The 14,627-nt window shown below is 43.3% G+C and overlaps 1 protein-coding gene across 1 annotated transcript; it reads left to right on the top strand.

The window, feature by feature from the left end:
• Positions 1-346: 346 nt before the first annotated feature.
• On the top strand, positions 347-10,516 carry map3k13 (mitogen-activated protein kinase kinase kinase 13). Its single transcript, XM_034110548.2, is given in 24 exon segments — positions 347-657; positions 659-752; positions 1,758-1,795; positions 1,797-1,856; positions 1,858-1,943; positions 2,058-2,110; positions 2,113-2,216; positions 2,218-2,252; positions 3,464-3,560; positions 3,562-3,623; positions 3,713-3,848; positions 3,850-3,872; positions 4,021-4,108; positions 4,111-4,131; positions 4,384-4,441; positions 4,444-4,492; positions 4,667-4,783; positions 5,726-5,869; positions 6,301-6,427; positions 6,429-7,058; positions 7,365-7,435; positions 7,655-7,750; positions 7,752-7,947; positions 9,358-10,516. Coding segments are annotated over 24 exon segments (2,592 nt in total). The 5' UTR covers positions 347-546; the 3' UTR covers positions 9,454-10,516.
• The last annotated feature ends 4,111 nt before the right edge of the window (positions 10,517-14,627 follow it).

Genomic DNA, 14,627 nt, shown 5'->3' on the forward strand with positions numbered 1-14,627 from the left:
GACGTAATATTGTAGATAACCTCCCCCTCATCGTTCTTGTGTCCACTCTGCAGGTGATTGTTCAGCTTTCAGACAAACCAGTGTGTTAGGACGCACCCCGCTGACTGTCACTGGGTAGCCCATGCACGTGCACGACACCATGGTAGCTCCCCCGAGGTGCTTTCGTGGACGTCCTGCCCAGTCTGCTGGTGGGAAAACTGAAAGAGGAGCTCAAACTCACCGTGGTCGGGGACAACATGAAGAACTCTAAACGCGCCCAACTCTCAACCTCCTCAGGCGCCTCCTCTCAACCTACCCTCCTCATATTATCAACGTACCTCGCCCCCCGACGGCACCTTCCCGTCCCCCTGCAGACGCCCGTTCAGGACGAGGACTCAGTGCTGGGGGGGTGTACTCCCCGAACATAGCCTTGAGCGTGGAGTCGACCCGGAGCGAGGGCGGACACTTTGACAACAGCGTGCTCCAGCTGCAGGAGCAGAGCCACGAGGAGGCCGGGTCTCCGAACGCTCCCTGTGAGCACGGCTGTGGAGTGTGACGGAGGAGCAGATGTTAGACTGTCCAGCAGACTACAGTGAAGACGGGGGGGAGACCCACCACCACCACCATCCTCACCCCGATGACATCAAGCTGCACTTCCACAGAGCGGTGCCCGGCTCGGGGGGGGTTCTTGGAGGGGCTGTTCGGCTGTCTACGACCTGTCTGGAACATCATAGGGAAAACGTACTCGACAGAATACAAGCTACAACAGCAAGGTGAGTTCTGGGTTTACCTTTCAATTCAGGAAACTTAATTCTCTGTGTTAATTCAAATGTCCCGTTAAGCCTTGTGAAAAACAAATTCTAGTTCCCTCCTGTTTCGCCTGATGTAGTCTGAAACTGTAATTGAATAGCCGGCTCCAGCTTCACCATATTGCCGTTGTGGGCGATGCGGTTCAGCTGGTCAGTCTAAATCGAGGTCATGGTTAAGGTAGAGTCGCACAGAGTCGAGGTCAGACCGAACTGGGCTGGTCCTCGTGGTTCTTAGCTAATGTCCGAATGTGGCTGGAGATTTCAGCATCATAGCCTCTCCTCCGCTCTGCTTTCTAAACCCCATAGCAAGGATGGAAAAGTATATGATTCATCCTTTGACAGTTATAACAGTTATGCACAGGGCGTTGTATTTATTTGCTTGGTTGGCCTGAACATATGACATTTAGTGTGAATCATGTTGGGTGTGTTTTAATTTTTCTATAACTCTGAGGTGTTCAAATGAGTGGTCATCGCGAACCTAAATTACATGTCCCTTATTTGAACGTTTTGTAATTAGGTTCAACCTCAAGAAAAATGGTGATTTATTTTAAAGGACTTTAGGAGGGTAGGCTCCGTTTAGCCAAGATGTTGTTCACGCCCAACCCAAAATAAAATTGAAAAATGGTAATCTTACTACTCGTTTTTTTATTTTTATTAAATTAAACAAACAAGTAGTTCATTTGTGACTCTAAGTTGTACTTTTAAAGCCAGCCTAACTGTATCTGCCCATTTTCCTTTGTGCTAAGCTGTGCTAACTGTGCTGCTAGCTGAAGCTTCATATTTACTGTTCCTTTTTAGTTAACTCTCAGCAAAAAGACAATGAGCTTAGTTTTCGAACGATTCCTCTAAAGAGCAAATAAGAGTATGGAAGAAAAAAAGGGGGAGAAAGAAAAACAATTGACAATCATATACCGTTCACAACTGTTGCATATATTTTATTTTGACAAAATGTCATGTTCTTGTTTCCAGACATGTGGGAGGTTCCATTCGAGGAGATCTCAGAGCTGAAAGTGGCTGGGCAGCGGTGCTCAAGGCGCCGTCTTCTTGGGAAATTTCCGCTCTGAGGAGGGTGGCCATCAAGAAAGTGCGTGAGCAGAAGGAGACGGACATCAAACCCCTGAGAAAACTCAAGCACCCAAATATCATCAGCTTCAAGTAGGATAACAACATGTTACCTGATAGTATGCAAATGTGCAAGGTGAAACATGTTGTCCTTATCAGGATCCATCAGTCTTTAAAACCATTGTTCCTGTGTTTTGTCCATCTCAGGGGTGTGTGCACCCAGGCGCCTTGCTACTGCATCATCATGGAATACTAGTGCTCAGGGGCCAGCTGTAGGAGGTGCTGAGGGCCGGCAGGAAGGTGACCCCCAGGATGCTGGTGGACTGGGCCACGGGCATCGCCAGCGGCATGAACTACCTGCACCTGCAACAAGATCATCCACAGGGATCTCAAGTCTCCCAAGTGAGTTTCCTCCTTTCCTGGTACTTTAGAATGAAAGTGTATGTCGTTTTAGGGATCCAAAATTATAAGAATATTAATTATAACGATAATATAAAGCCACATTTCTCACTGGTTAGTGATCGGCCCCAGTACTTCGGACTAGAGCCAGACATGTCCTAGTTTGGATGTTTGTTCAGAGTTTCAAAGGAAAACAACACATTGGCAAAATAAGTTTTAATGTTCTTTGTTTTGTTTTGTAAAAACTATAATATCAGTTTAGGTTAGAGCTGGGATATTGAATCATCCATCTTTGCTGACTACATCCTATCCTTTCTTAATCTTAGGTAACTATAGGTTATGAACTTCTGTACTTTAATTATGTGAAATTATCAATTATCTTATCACTATCAAACATTTAGTTTTTGTTCATTTTCAGCCACTGTGTTTTCTAATACCTAATCTATGCAAATTATTCTTATATTCTTTACATTGAGCGGGTCCCCCACTTATAATTGTGTTGAATAGTAATAGATATAATTTAAATGTCAATGTGTCGGTACGTAAAGCTGCAAATGATCTACAGTAGAGGAGTACAGTATGTTTTCCTTGTTTTTTCCCTGTTATGTAATAGCGCTGCTGGTGGTACTTCAAGTTGATTCGCAACAACATTCATCTCTTTGGAGTCTTGACGTTAACTAATGTTATTCTCAGAAATAATAAAACCCTCTCTCCTTGACATAAGAGTCGAAACAGTGTCCTGCTCCTCCTCCCCCTGCACACTGTAGCCCTGTTCCTCTAATCGATATCATCATGCTGCTGCAGTGCCAAACACTGTATTAGTCAGCAGAATGATAGCAGGCTACTGACTGTGCTGGAATGGTCAGTCTCATTTCGCTAATGGGCTGATTCAGATGTACATTGTGCTTCTGTAGCCATCTTTTTGGCTTGGGGATGTAAATGCTACAAAAAGAATGTCAACCCCCTTTAAAGCCAGTGGAAATGTCACAGGATAAAAAATGAGTCTGGAAGGTTTAACACAGGTTCATGTGGCCTGGATTAATGTCGCTCTGACACTGCTTGGCTTCAATATGATGTTTTTATATGAACACTATAATTACTAGAGGAGGATAAAGATTATTACAGGACCACTGTAAACTTGTAGAAGCTTGTCTTTCTTGGTTCTCTAGATTAAACCTTGCTAACAAGTTTTCTGTCTGTGTCTGTTTTTTCAGTGTTTTGGTCACATACAACGACACTGTGAAAATCTCTGACTTTGGAACGTCCAAAGAGCTCAGTGACAAAAGTACAAAGATGTCATTTGCGGGTACGGGTGGCCTGGATGGCCCCAGAAGTGATAAGAAATGAGCCTGTGTCGGAAAAAGTAGACATCTGGTAAGTACTAAAACTACACAGTGAAGAAATGTAAAGTCATTAATGTGGAGCCGTACTGACGCCTTACTCTCTTTGCTTTTCTGTTGAAGGTCATTTGGGGTCGTGTTGTGGGAACTTCTGACCGGAGAGATTCCCTACAAAGACGTGGACTCCTCCGCCATCATTTGGGGTGTGGGCAGCAACAGTCTCCACCTTCCTGTCCCCTCCACCTGCCCGGATGGCTTCAAAAATCCTCATGAAACAAACATGGTGCGTGTGGATAACACTGTATATTCTGTTAGAATATTGGTGTTTTAAGGCTTGGTGCTACGTCTATACTTTAAGACAAATGCTAACGGCGCCTACTTACCGTTCTCATATAATTACATATCGTCTCCCTGTTATTTGCTTATTTTAGGCAAAGCAAGCCCAGGAATAGGCCCTCGTTTCGTCAGATCCTCCTACACCTCGACATTGCTGCTGCTGATATCCTGGGAGCTCCTCAGGAGAGACCTACTTCAAGTCTCAGGTCGGCCCTACTATACTCAATAACCTCCACTTTGTATTTGTCACAGTACTTTATACACTTACAAACACAAGTTTGCTTTGCTTAAATAATAAAGTAGTACACAAGCCAGTAGATAAGATAGATAGTATTAATCTCTTTATTCTATTCTCTCTATACTAATAACTATTATATTATCTTAGTGCGGAGTCTCATGGAATATGTGTGAAAGAGTGTATTTTCATTTTTCTTTGTATGTGTTGATCCATATTACAGTCAGAATGGAGGGAGGAAGTGAGGAAACATTTTGAGAAGATCAAAAGTGAAGGCACTTGCATCACAGGCTGGACGAGGAGCTGATCCGACGCAGGAGGGATGAACTCAGGTGTGTAGGGGAGGAGAGACACAGGAGGCATGATTTACAGGTAGAGGAAGCAGCAGGCAACCCATAGCTTGTTGTGGTTTCAAAAGTATTTGAATGACATACTCCTTGTTAATCATGTAGTTTGGTAATGTGTTTGGAAGTAAACATTTGTATGCATTTCCTAAACTCTCTCAGGCACGCACTGGACATCCGGGAGCACTATGAGAGGAAGCTGGAGCGAGCCAACAACCTGTACATGGAGCTCAGCGCCATCATGCTGCAGCTGGAGGTACGCGAGAAGGAACTCATGAAGTATGTCAATAAATCCTTCATCAGGGTATTCATCAGCGATGTGCTGCTGTCCTGCTCCCTTCCTCAGTATCAGACCTTACTATTATTTGCTCCTTATAACATGTTTTTCCAGCAATAAAATAATGGAGATCTTTACAATGGTCCGTCAGGAGGACAAATGTTTGTATATTTAGTTAGTGAGGAGAATAGAGAAAAAGTAACTATTTTCAGTCAGTTTGTAACACTAGAACAATAGGGTGTTTTATTAGATTAGAATCCTTTATTGTCACTACACAGAGTACAGCGAAAGATTCACATCACTATTAATAATGATAAGTATAACTTTATTGATACAGCACTTTTCAAAACAAACGTCACAAAGTGCTTTACATGGATTAGAACAAACCGTTCAGTTGGCAACAAAGCATGAGAAATTCCCCAAACCCACCCAATAAAATATCCAGCATTTCATAGCAGCAGTCATACAAAAAAAGAAAGAAGGTAAGAGAAATAACACATGGATGTTGCGTCAAACAGAATGGTGTCATCATTAGTTAAAAGCTTTAATAAAAGGAGAGTTTTAATAAGTGATTTAAAAGATGTCACTGATTCAGACGTGTGTTTTACATGTTTTTCACATTCTTGCTGCACTTCTCAGGCAACTACTTATTTTTTGCGTGGGAAATGAATCTCAGATTCTTTTTGCCAATTCCGTGATACATTTTTTTTACCCGTGAGGATTCCTCCCTCTTCTGAAAAATTCCTGTATATGTTGTCCTGTGTTTTCCAAAAAAACAAAACAATCAAATAAATAAAATAGAAAGTAATTTTTTGCATTCAAACTGAAAGTAGGATCATCTGTATTGGTTTCAGATAAATTGTGGAGTAATGTTAGTGTTGGTTAAACTCTTGAAACTGTGTGAATGCTGCGCTCTGTCCAAACTAATTGTGCCGTCCCTGCAGGAGAGAGTCGGCAGTGGAGAAGAAATATCCCGGAACCTATAAGCGCCAGCTGGTCCGACCCATCGCCAGGTCCAATGCTGTCGAGAAGCTCATCAAGAAGAAGAGCAGCATGTCCCACAAACCTGGGATGCCCAACACCAAACGGTATGAACTGTAGAGAATCGAGCAGCTCATTTGAAAAGTAAGATGCTAAACATCGATTAGCATTGGCATTCTCAGGTTCATCCAGATGATGAGCTACAAATTGATCTGTTAAATAATTGACATTGGGCCATTGAAGTTTAAAAAGGAATTAACCACCGGGGGAATATTCAGTGTAAAAACTACATTTTTGTAAAGTGGTAACAAACATCAACAATTTCCAAGCAAAGTATTCTCTGGGGTTTTAAAGTCACTAATAAGAGAAATAAACTCTCTAATACGCCACTGTACAACTCGTATAAACTAATACAGACTTACTTAATTAGGTTCTAGTAAAGCCAGAAGTTTAAGTTTTACACATTGGGCATAAAGTTATGAGGAAAATAATAAATTCAGATACATTATGTAATGTTAATTAAATGCCTTTCTTTCAGGCCGGACTTGCTTCGCTCTGAAGGCATCCCGGGCCTGGACCACCTCCCCTCCCCCTCGCCTCTCTCTGCCAGCCCCAAGATCTCCACCCCTCCCGGTAAAGCCCGCTACCGCAGCAAGCCTCGCCATCCGCCGCGCCAACAGCAAGGGCAGCCACAGCGAGTTCCCCGGCCTGCTGAGGCCTCTCACCGCAGCGTTAGAAGAGGTCCCAGTCCCTCCAGGAGCAGGCCGTTCCTCCATCACCACCACCCACCACCTCCCAACCACCGAGGGGCCTCTTCTCCCCCTGAAGAGCCGCGAGGAGGCCGTTGTCAACTGTGCCAACAACCTTCGTTACTTCGGCCCTGCCGCCCCTCTCCGCAGCCCTCAGACGGACCACCTGCAGCGCCGCGTCTCCGGCTGCAGCCCCGACCTCATATCAAACCGCTGTGGATGCAAACACACGACAGCGGACTTCATCCACCAGCACCAGCCTCGCTGCTGGTGCTGGGTCTCTGTGCCCCTGCTGCCAGGCCCACCCCTTCCCCCGGCTGCCTACACTGTCAGGAGACCCCTCCTGCAGCCAGCCACCCGGAGCTGCCTCACTACTCCCTGCTCAACACCCAGGAAGGCTCCGCGTCCTCTTAGGGGCCCAGAGCAAAGACCCCCGCCTCAGACGGAGAGGCTGCAAAGAAAGCTGAGCCGCAGGAAACAGCAGGCATCCCAACGCACTCACACCCTGGCCAGCGCCCTGCCCCGGACCCTCAGACCCCTCAGGAAGGTGAGCAGAGGTGTGTGTGTGTATCTGGGTCTGTATGTGTGTGTGTGTGTGTGGTGTGTGTGTGTGTGTGGGTGTGTGTGTGTGTGTGTGTGTGTGTGTGGTGTGTGTGTGTGTGTGTGGTGTGTGTGTGTGTGTGTGTGTGTGTGTGTGTGTGTGTGTGTGTGTGTGTGGTGTGTGTGTTGTGTGTGTGTGTGTGTGTGTGTGTGTGTGTGTGTGTGTGTGTGTGTGTGTGTGTGTGTGTGTGTGTGTGTGTGTGTGTGTGTGTCCCCTCTGACCGGTGCTTTAAAAGCTGTCATTTCTTCACAGGGTGGAGATGAGTCGTCTGAAGAGGAGGAGGGAGAGGTTGATAGCGAAGTGGAGTTTCCACGGAGACAGAGGTAAAATCTAGGTTGCAACGTCTGCCACCGTCAACCTTCACTGTGTTGTAAAGCTGTTACATGACATGCTGCAACAAAAAGAAAGAACAGACCAATACAGCACCATAACCAATATAATCACTGTAGTTTGCTGGATACAATGAAACATGTATAAAGCAGTATATACATGGAACAACTGGATTCAAATAATGTACGTTGTCTTCCTCCGCTGCCTCACAGGCCTCATCGCTGTATGAGCAGCTTCCAGTCCTACTCCACCTTCAGCTCAGAGAACCTGTCGGTGTCTGACGGGGAGGAGGGGAACACCAGCGACCACTTCCCACAGCGGGCCCCTGGAGAGGCTGAGCGCCAGCCAGGAGGAGCACCTGGATGAGCTGCTGTCCCACACCCCCGACATCCCCATCGACATCTCCACCCAATCAGACGGCCTCTCCGACAAGGAGTGCGCCGTCCGCAGGGTGAAGACCCAGATCTCCCTGGGGAAACTGTGCTCCGACGAACACAGCTACGAGGTCAGTACTATGGTAAAAAGCTGTCATTATAGCCATGCAGAGGTGGGAAGTAGTAGAGTACAAATACTTCGTTACTGTACTTAAGCACATTTTTCTGGTATCAGTACCTTACTCCACTGCTTATTTTTCTGACGACTTTTTACTTTTACTTCTTACATTTTGAACACAAATACCTGTACTTTCTACTTCTTACATTTTCAAAACAGGATTGTTACTTTAGTTTTAAACTGCGATTGGTGACGTGATCATTATTATTTAGAGTCATTTGAACACGATCCGTGTATCCATCATTTCCTTGTCTTCTCTAAACAAGAGAGACCAATGAAAACGTTGTCATGTTGCTGTTGTTCAGCTTCGAAACATTCATTAGCTAACAATTACATTATTGTTCTATTAATATGAAGGGAGGTCAGTTACTCTTTAAAACAGCTGGTAGTTGTGGGTACTTTTTACTTAAGTACATTTCGAAGCCCATACTTCTTTACTTTTACTTGAGTAAAGAAGTTTAGTCAGTACTTCTACTTTTACCAGAGTATTTTTAAACACGCAGTGGTGAGCTGTCAGGGCCCTCTAGGCCCTCTTTGAGAGCCTAAGATATTCTACAAAATAATATTTAAAAACATTAAAAAAAAAAGATATTTTTAAAAAATATTTTTCATTAGTTTTACCAAGATAACTTGATTTAATTGTATTCAAAATAACATTTCCAAATAAATAAATCCTTGGAATCTGCCTATTCAGTTTCCGTTTGAATGTGAAGGGTTAAATGAAAGAAGCTCGTCTCTGCGAGTTACGGTGAAGACAGGAGCTGTTGGACGTCCAGCTATGAATTCACAGAGGGCCCGCTATAGTAACTGGAAGAGAGAGTAATGTCAAATGACAGTACAATTGACCAATCATATCTTCCATATCTAATGGATGGGTTTTATTATCGCGGACTTTATGACGAGTTCCGCCCGCTGTGAAACTTTTCTTGTTTCCATAGCAACAACAACTTCCTTTCAACAGCGTAAACTCAACTTCAAAATAAAAGCATGCCAAATTGCACTTAAGACATACAACTGCAACGAAGGTAACAAACACAATGCAATATCCTTTTCAATTTCAAAGAACACAAATTGGGTTATTTACAGGTGTTGTTTTGTGTGGTAGAGGGTCGCTTTCATTGATGCGTTTTGCACCCCGGGCCGTTGTTTTGATATTCCGCTGAAGTATACGCTGTGACGTAATAACTTCTTTTTTTTCGAGGGTGGGGGTCAGAGGGCCTAGGTATAAAAGTCACGGCTTGCTACTGTAAACGAGTATCTGTACTTCTACTTGAGTAAAGGATGTGTTTACTTTTGCCATCCATGTAGCCATGCCATCAAACAATCAAGATTCCCTAATACTAAATCCCTCTTTCCCTCCCAGAATCCACTACAATTTGGGGACTCAGACTGTGATACGTCTGAAGCAGAGTGCTCCGATGCCACCATCAGAAACAACAAAGCCCCTTCCTCGTGGTGAAATCCGCCCCCCCCAGGGCTTCAGCTTCTTTTTCATGCCTTGAGGCCCTCGGGTCCCACTCTGCCCCGCAGAAGATACAGCAATAAGAGGACGACATTGTAAACAAAGCTCCTTATAGCAAAGCCCCATGCAATCTCTCCCAGAACATCCCTTATCTTCATTACAACAAAAAAAAACGTTCCCTCTCATCTCTAGCTCAGCATCCAGGGATCCCCCTTTTGAATGATAATGTACAGTAGAACATTCATAATTTATTTTTGTCTGAGTTTTGAAGGAAAATCTGTAAATTCTCTGAATCTGAACAGATACAAAAAAAACATTTTGAAAACTGAGCATGGGCTTTGTATGATGATGATGATGATAATGATGATGATCCAAAATACCCAACCAACAAGGACCTCCCCTCTTACTAAAGATCTACCTGCTTCATGATGAGCCCTGGTACCCTGCCTCCCCAACTTCCATCCCCTCCCCACCATAATGAGTGAGGAATGGGGAGCTTATAAAAACACCAGCATGAACAACCTGCTTAGCAACCGGACTCCTAGAAACCATGTGTCCCCTCCGTCACCAGGGTCTCCTCTCTACTGTCCAGCATGCCTGTGCAGCGCGCAAAAAATGCACAACGCTGCCAGAGGACTGCATGAAGTGCACAAGCTCTCAGTGCAAAAAAGACTGACAGTTAAGGACACCATACAAACAAAAAGAAACTCTTCCTCACACAGCTCATCCTCTTCGAGACATTGTCATCATCAATCAGGAGTCGTGAGATGTTTAGGGAGGTTTCAGTGTGTATGAAAACAGCCCTTTCCTTCTCCATTAGACATTACAGTTTCAAGTCTCATCTCAGGATTGTTCGAGGACTGTGAGAAACTGGACTGGACCAAATATTGTGTAGGGATCCTCTTTAAGCGGCACATACTACGGACCATATAGGAATATTAAAAAAGGGTCCTCCAGATAGCCTTGATGTTCAACCTTTTATTGCTGACGTTAAATGTAATGTAGAGAAGTAGAGCGTTTAATTTGCTTTCCAGGTGCAGTATCCCATTTCTTGAAAATCCGTAGGTTGCAGCAGTTCCAATTTATCATTTTTTCTAGCAGGGTAAAACAAATTGCTTTCTGTGCTGTCATGGATGAAACGGCAATAATATAGGTTGGCGCTCAGGTGAGGAAGAAGGTACTTGCTCAGGATCCAGGGCGTCTAGCAGGCTAGATACAAGAGAGTAAAACAGCTTAGTATGGATGCTATGTTTTTAAATTGTCCCCTTTTATAAACTCACTTTTAATGCTCAGGGTTTGTGTTGTTGAGAGCAGGAGCAATATATCAAACAGCCACTAGATGGAGGCATTTAAAAACTGCTTACTTTTTCTTGTGTTTTGTAAAATGTCCTTTAAAGGTTCCCTCCACCATCCGAAATGTAGAATCCCAGCAATATCACTATTCTTGCCTCTGAAAAGGGATACTGCATCTGTGAGATTTTTAAAAAAAAAAAAATTTTGTATCCCTATTAGAGTGTTTGTCATCCTTAAGGATTCTGCGTTTGAAAAATAGCCAGCCAGCCGGTTGAATTGAACGTTAAAGATGTCAAGATGTTAGCTTATGTGTACGCTGAATGCCGAGATAAAGTGAGGAATAAAAGCCAGAGACGAGGCCCCGGAGCAATAAAGCTGCTCTTGGTTTTCAACAACCTCATCTCAGTGTTAGTAACTCCTGTTGTATACACATCTGTAAATGTAATCTTTCTTTGTCCTCTTCTGTCACTAGGACCAGCGCGACTGGTAGAAAACGAGCAGGAAGTTCTTTTAGCTGTGTTGTATCAGTATTGACAGGAGTTTGTGAGTCATGAGAAGCGAGTAGCACAAGGCGGATCTAAAATTGTGCTGATGGATCAATTCCCTTTTTTTTTTGCTTAAAGGTAGGGTAGGTAAGAATGAAGAAACCAGCTCGAGTGCGCTAGAATTTGAAAGTACACAACCGAAAAAAATCTGCCCCTTCCTTCAGACTTCCTTACAGGCTCCAACACACACGATCGCATACATGAACAATGAGGCCACGATATAAGTTTGTGCAGGAGATGGAAGGCTGACAGGCAGGTAGGCCCGGGGCAGATAATTGGTCTAGCTTTTTACAGCGCCACGGCTTCCACAGATGAAATATTTGTATTATATTTATTGTCAAAGCATTTAATTTATTCATTGCTATCGGGATGTTAAGAGCATTCCATGGAATCTAACAAAAAGTGTTTCTGAAGTGAATTACCTACCCTACCTTTAAAAGCTTTGGAAAGTCTTGGCCCCGCTGCTGCCTTTCCTCGAGCCTCCTTCACCCTCTTCTTCACTCTGTTTACGTTAGTGTGAAATAACCTAGTGTATTATAATGACTGGGTAATCCGATCAATATCCTGTGAAGTATGATTGTTGTTAAGATTTAATTTAATTTTGATCTTTTTTCTTTGTAGCTGGCCTACATGATTATTGAATTAATTTATTATGAATGACTGGTAAGGTGTTCTTTAATTTCAGGCAGCTTTAGAAATGTCATGACCTATGATTTCTCCTGAAAAAAAGTATTTTTAAAGGAAGCACAATTAATGGGTATGGGAAGAGGACAGTATGTGTATGGGAGAACAAAAAGCATCATCATATCATTGGCTTGATTTTATTATTTGACCTTCCATCAATTACATTATGATTAATTAAGCAGACTTTACATCAATAATTCACAACATCAGGCATTCTAAAGTGTTTTCATCTCAACATAGACATTTCTAGTACAACCAAAAGCAGTCAGTGGACTGTCACAGCAGGGTAAATGAGATGTTAGTCTGAAGACATGTGAGGAAGATTCTGTGCTTCTGCAAAGATCCCTTCTTCTGCAAAGATCCCTTCTCCTTTTTATTCAAAACACCAGTTACTAACATCTGAATTTCTGTGAAATTGTCTCTAACTGTAGACATCATCTTTGCCTCATCCTATGTATCAAACATCTGTTTCTTTGTTAATCTTATTTCCAACTCCCTTTCCTGTTGAATGGCATTACGATCAACCAATCCTGTCCGTTTCCTGTATTATCCAGTGCAATGGGTATCTGGGAAAAATAAAATCTGAGCAAACAACTGCATGGAATAAATGCTGATGTACTGTACCCAACACACTGTGGTCTGTCTCTTCTGTGACTCATCTAATTACATCTGTACATAATTCCTATTCATTAGAAATTAATAGAATGAGTAAGGTTTGAGATACATTCCATGAATGCTTCATTTGTATTCAAGGAAGTTACAAATTATGAGCATTGATCTGAAGTTAAAACTATTAAAATACTTGTTGAGCAGAGATGTGCACTTTGGAGAGTAGATACATTTTGTGGCACATTTTATTTGCTGTCCACTATTACTTTGCCTGAAAGAAGAACATTTCTTGACAAGGAAATATTCATCATTGCCCTCTTTTTTCAATAGACATTTTCAATTCAGTGAAATGACTGAAACCAAGTTTGATAACATGCAGGAAAGTAAAAGGATTCATTTTGATCAATTAAACTATGTAGACAAAACATTTTTAAAGAAAGAAATCAGCATCATGTTGCTGTTTTTTTATTACATTTACTCTAAGCATAGTAATGTAGGTTTGCTCCTTCACCAAATGCATGTCACTATAAAATAAGGTACTGGCATTAAATACACAGTACAAACTTTCAACACTGAAAAAGCTTGTAAAAGACAGCAGAGGTTTTGGCTGGTCAAAGTAAAAGCACAGGTGTTATTAATTACAATAACGAGGTCTCATTAAGCCATGACAGTGTGACAGTAAGTTAGCATGCTAAAAGAGAGACAAGGAACTCTCCTTTCCTGCCCTGGTTACAGAACAGGGATGCAAAATGTTTTAGGTATGACATGTTTGTTTTTCACAAGTTTAAAATAGCCTTTGCTTTGTGGAACATACCAATCATATAATAGTATGCTGATCCAGATTCCTCCCACGTGACTGAAGAGTGGTGCGCTCCAAAGTCCTGCAAACACCCCAATAACACCCCCACAGTGGGCCCCCTGATTAGTGCTATATTAAAGGCAGGTGTGCTATAAAGACCTTCCAATGAGGATGTTAAAAACACATGGACCGACAATTAAAACTAGAGAATGCAATTCCTGAAGAATTTGCTAGTGGGAATGCTTTATGCTGAAAAGCTGACGCCAAACTGCTGTGCTGAAATGTATTGTGTAAGAAGAAAGTGAAGAATTTAGATTGAAATGATACATGAACACTGGGGGCTTGAATGTGTGATGAGAGAAGAAAGAAAGTAAAAAGGCTTGGAAAAGCAGCAGAATATTTGAACTGCAAACTTTTGAACTAACTTGATGGTGAATGATCTGTCGCCATGCCAACGGCATTTGATGACATCCCATAATACGCTTAGATGCGTTGATGGCTGCATCGTTACCAAACCTGTGAAGTTCTCATTCATAACACTCCGTTCGATGTCTCACTATGGGATTTGTTCAAGCTTGCAACACACCTGTTGCTAGCTCGCTCCCTCTCTACTGACACCACGGTAGCGAGGAGTTTTTTTCTTTTCTCTTCCCCACGGAGGGGAAAAGGATTAAAAGAGGAGCATACTGCCACACCAGTCAGTATTCTCCGGGATTAAAAGACCCACACCGTCCTCTTTCCCTGGATTAAGGACAAGGTGGTAATACCTTTTTTTCCCGTCCCACCTGTCGAGAGCGGGCCCTCTCCACGCCACGAGGCGACAAAGATGGACGCCCCTCTCCCTCACACCAGAGGAGTCAGGGACTCGGTGGCTCGACTTGGGTTTAAGATATCGGGCACAGACACACACCAGGTGTTTCCATTAAGCAGGTAGCTGGTGAAGGCTGTGTTCCCACACCCGCTCCCGGTTACGCTGCATCTGGCACTCGCCTCTAGCTCAGCCAGTGAAGGCAGTGTTCTCGCCCCCGCTCTTGGTAAACTGCCTTATTTACTAATCCAGCTAGGTGAAGGCAGTGATCTCGCTCCCGCTCCCTCTGCCGGTAACGTGGGTGTAATTACATCCCTATTTCTGTTGAGCGAGTAGCGGCGCGGCTCTACTCTTTCTGTTAAGCTGGTGAAGGCTGTGTTCCCGCACCCGCTCCCGGTTATGCTGCATCTGGCATTCGTCTCTAACTCAGCCG

The sequence above is a fragment of the Pseudochaenichthys georgianus genome, chromosome 21, assembly GCF_902827115.2.
Source record: "Pseudochaenichthys georgianus chromosome 21, fPseGeo1.2, whole genome shotgun sequence".
NCBI classification, from domain to species: domain Eukaryota; kingdom Metazoa; phylum Chordata; class Actinopteri; order Perciformes; family Channichthyidae; genus Pseudochaenichthys; species Pseudochaenichthys georgianus.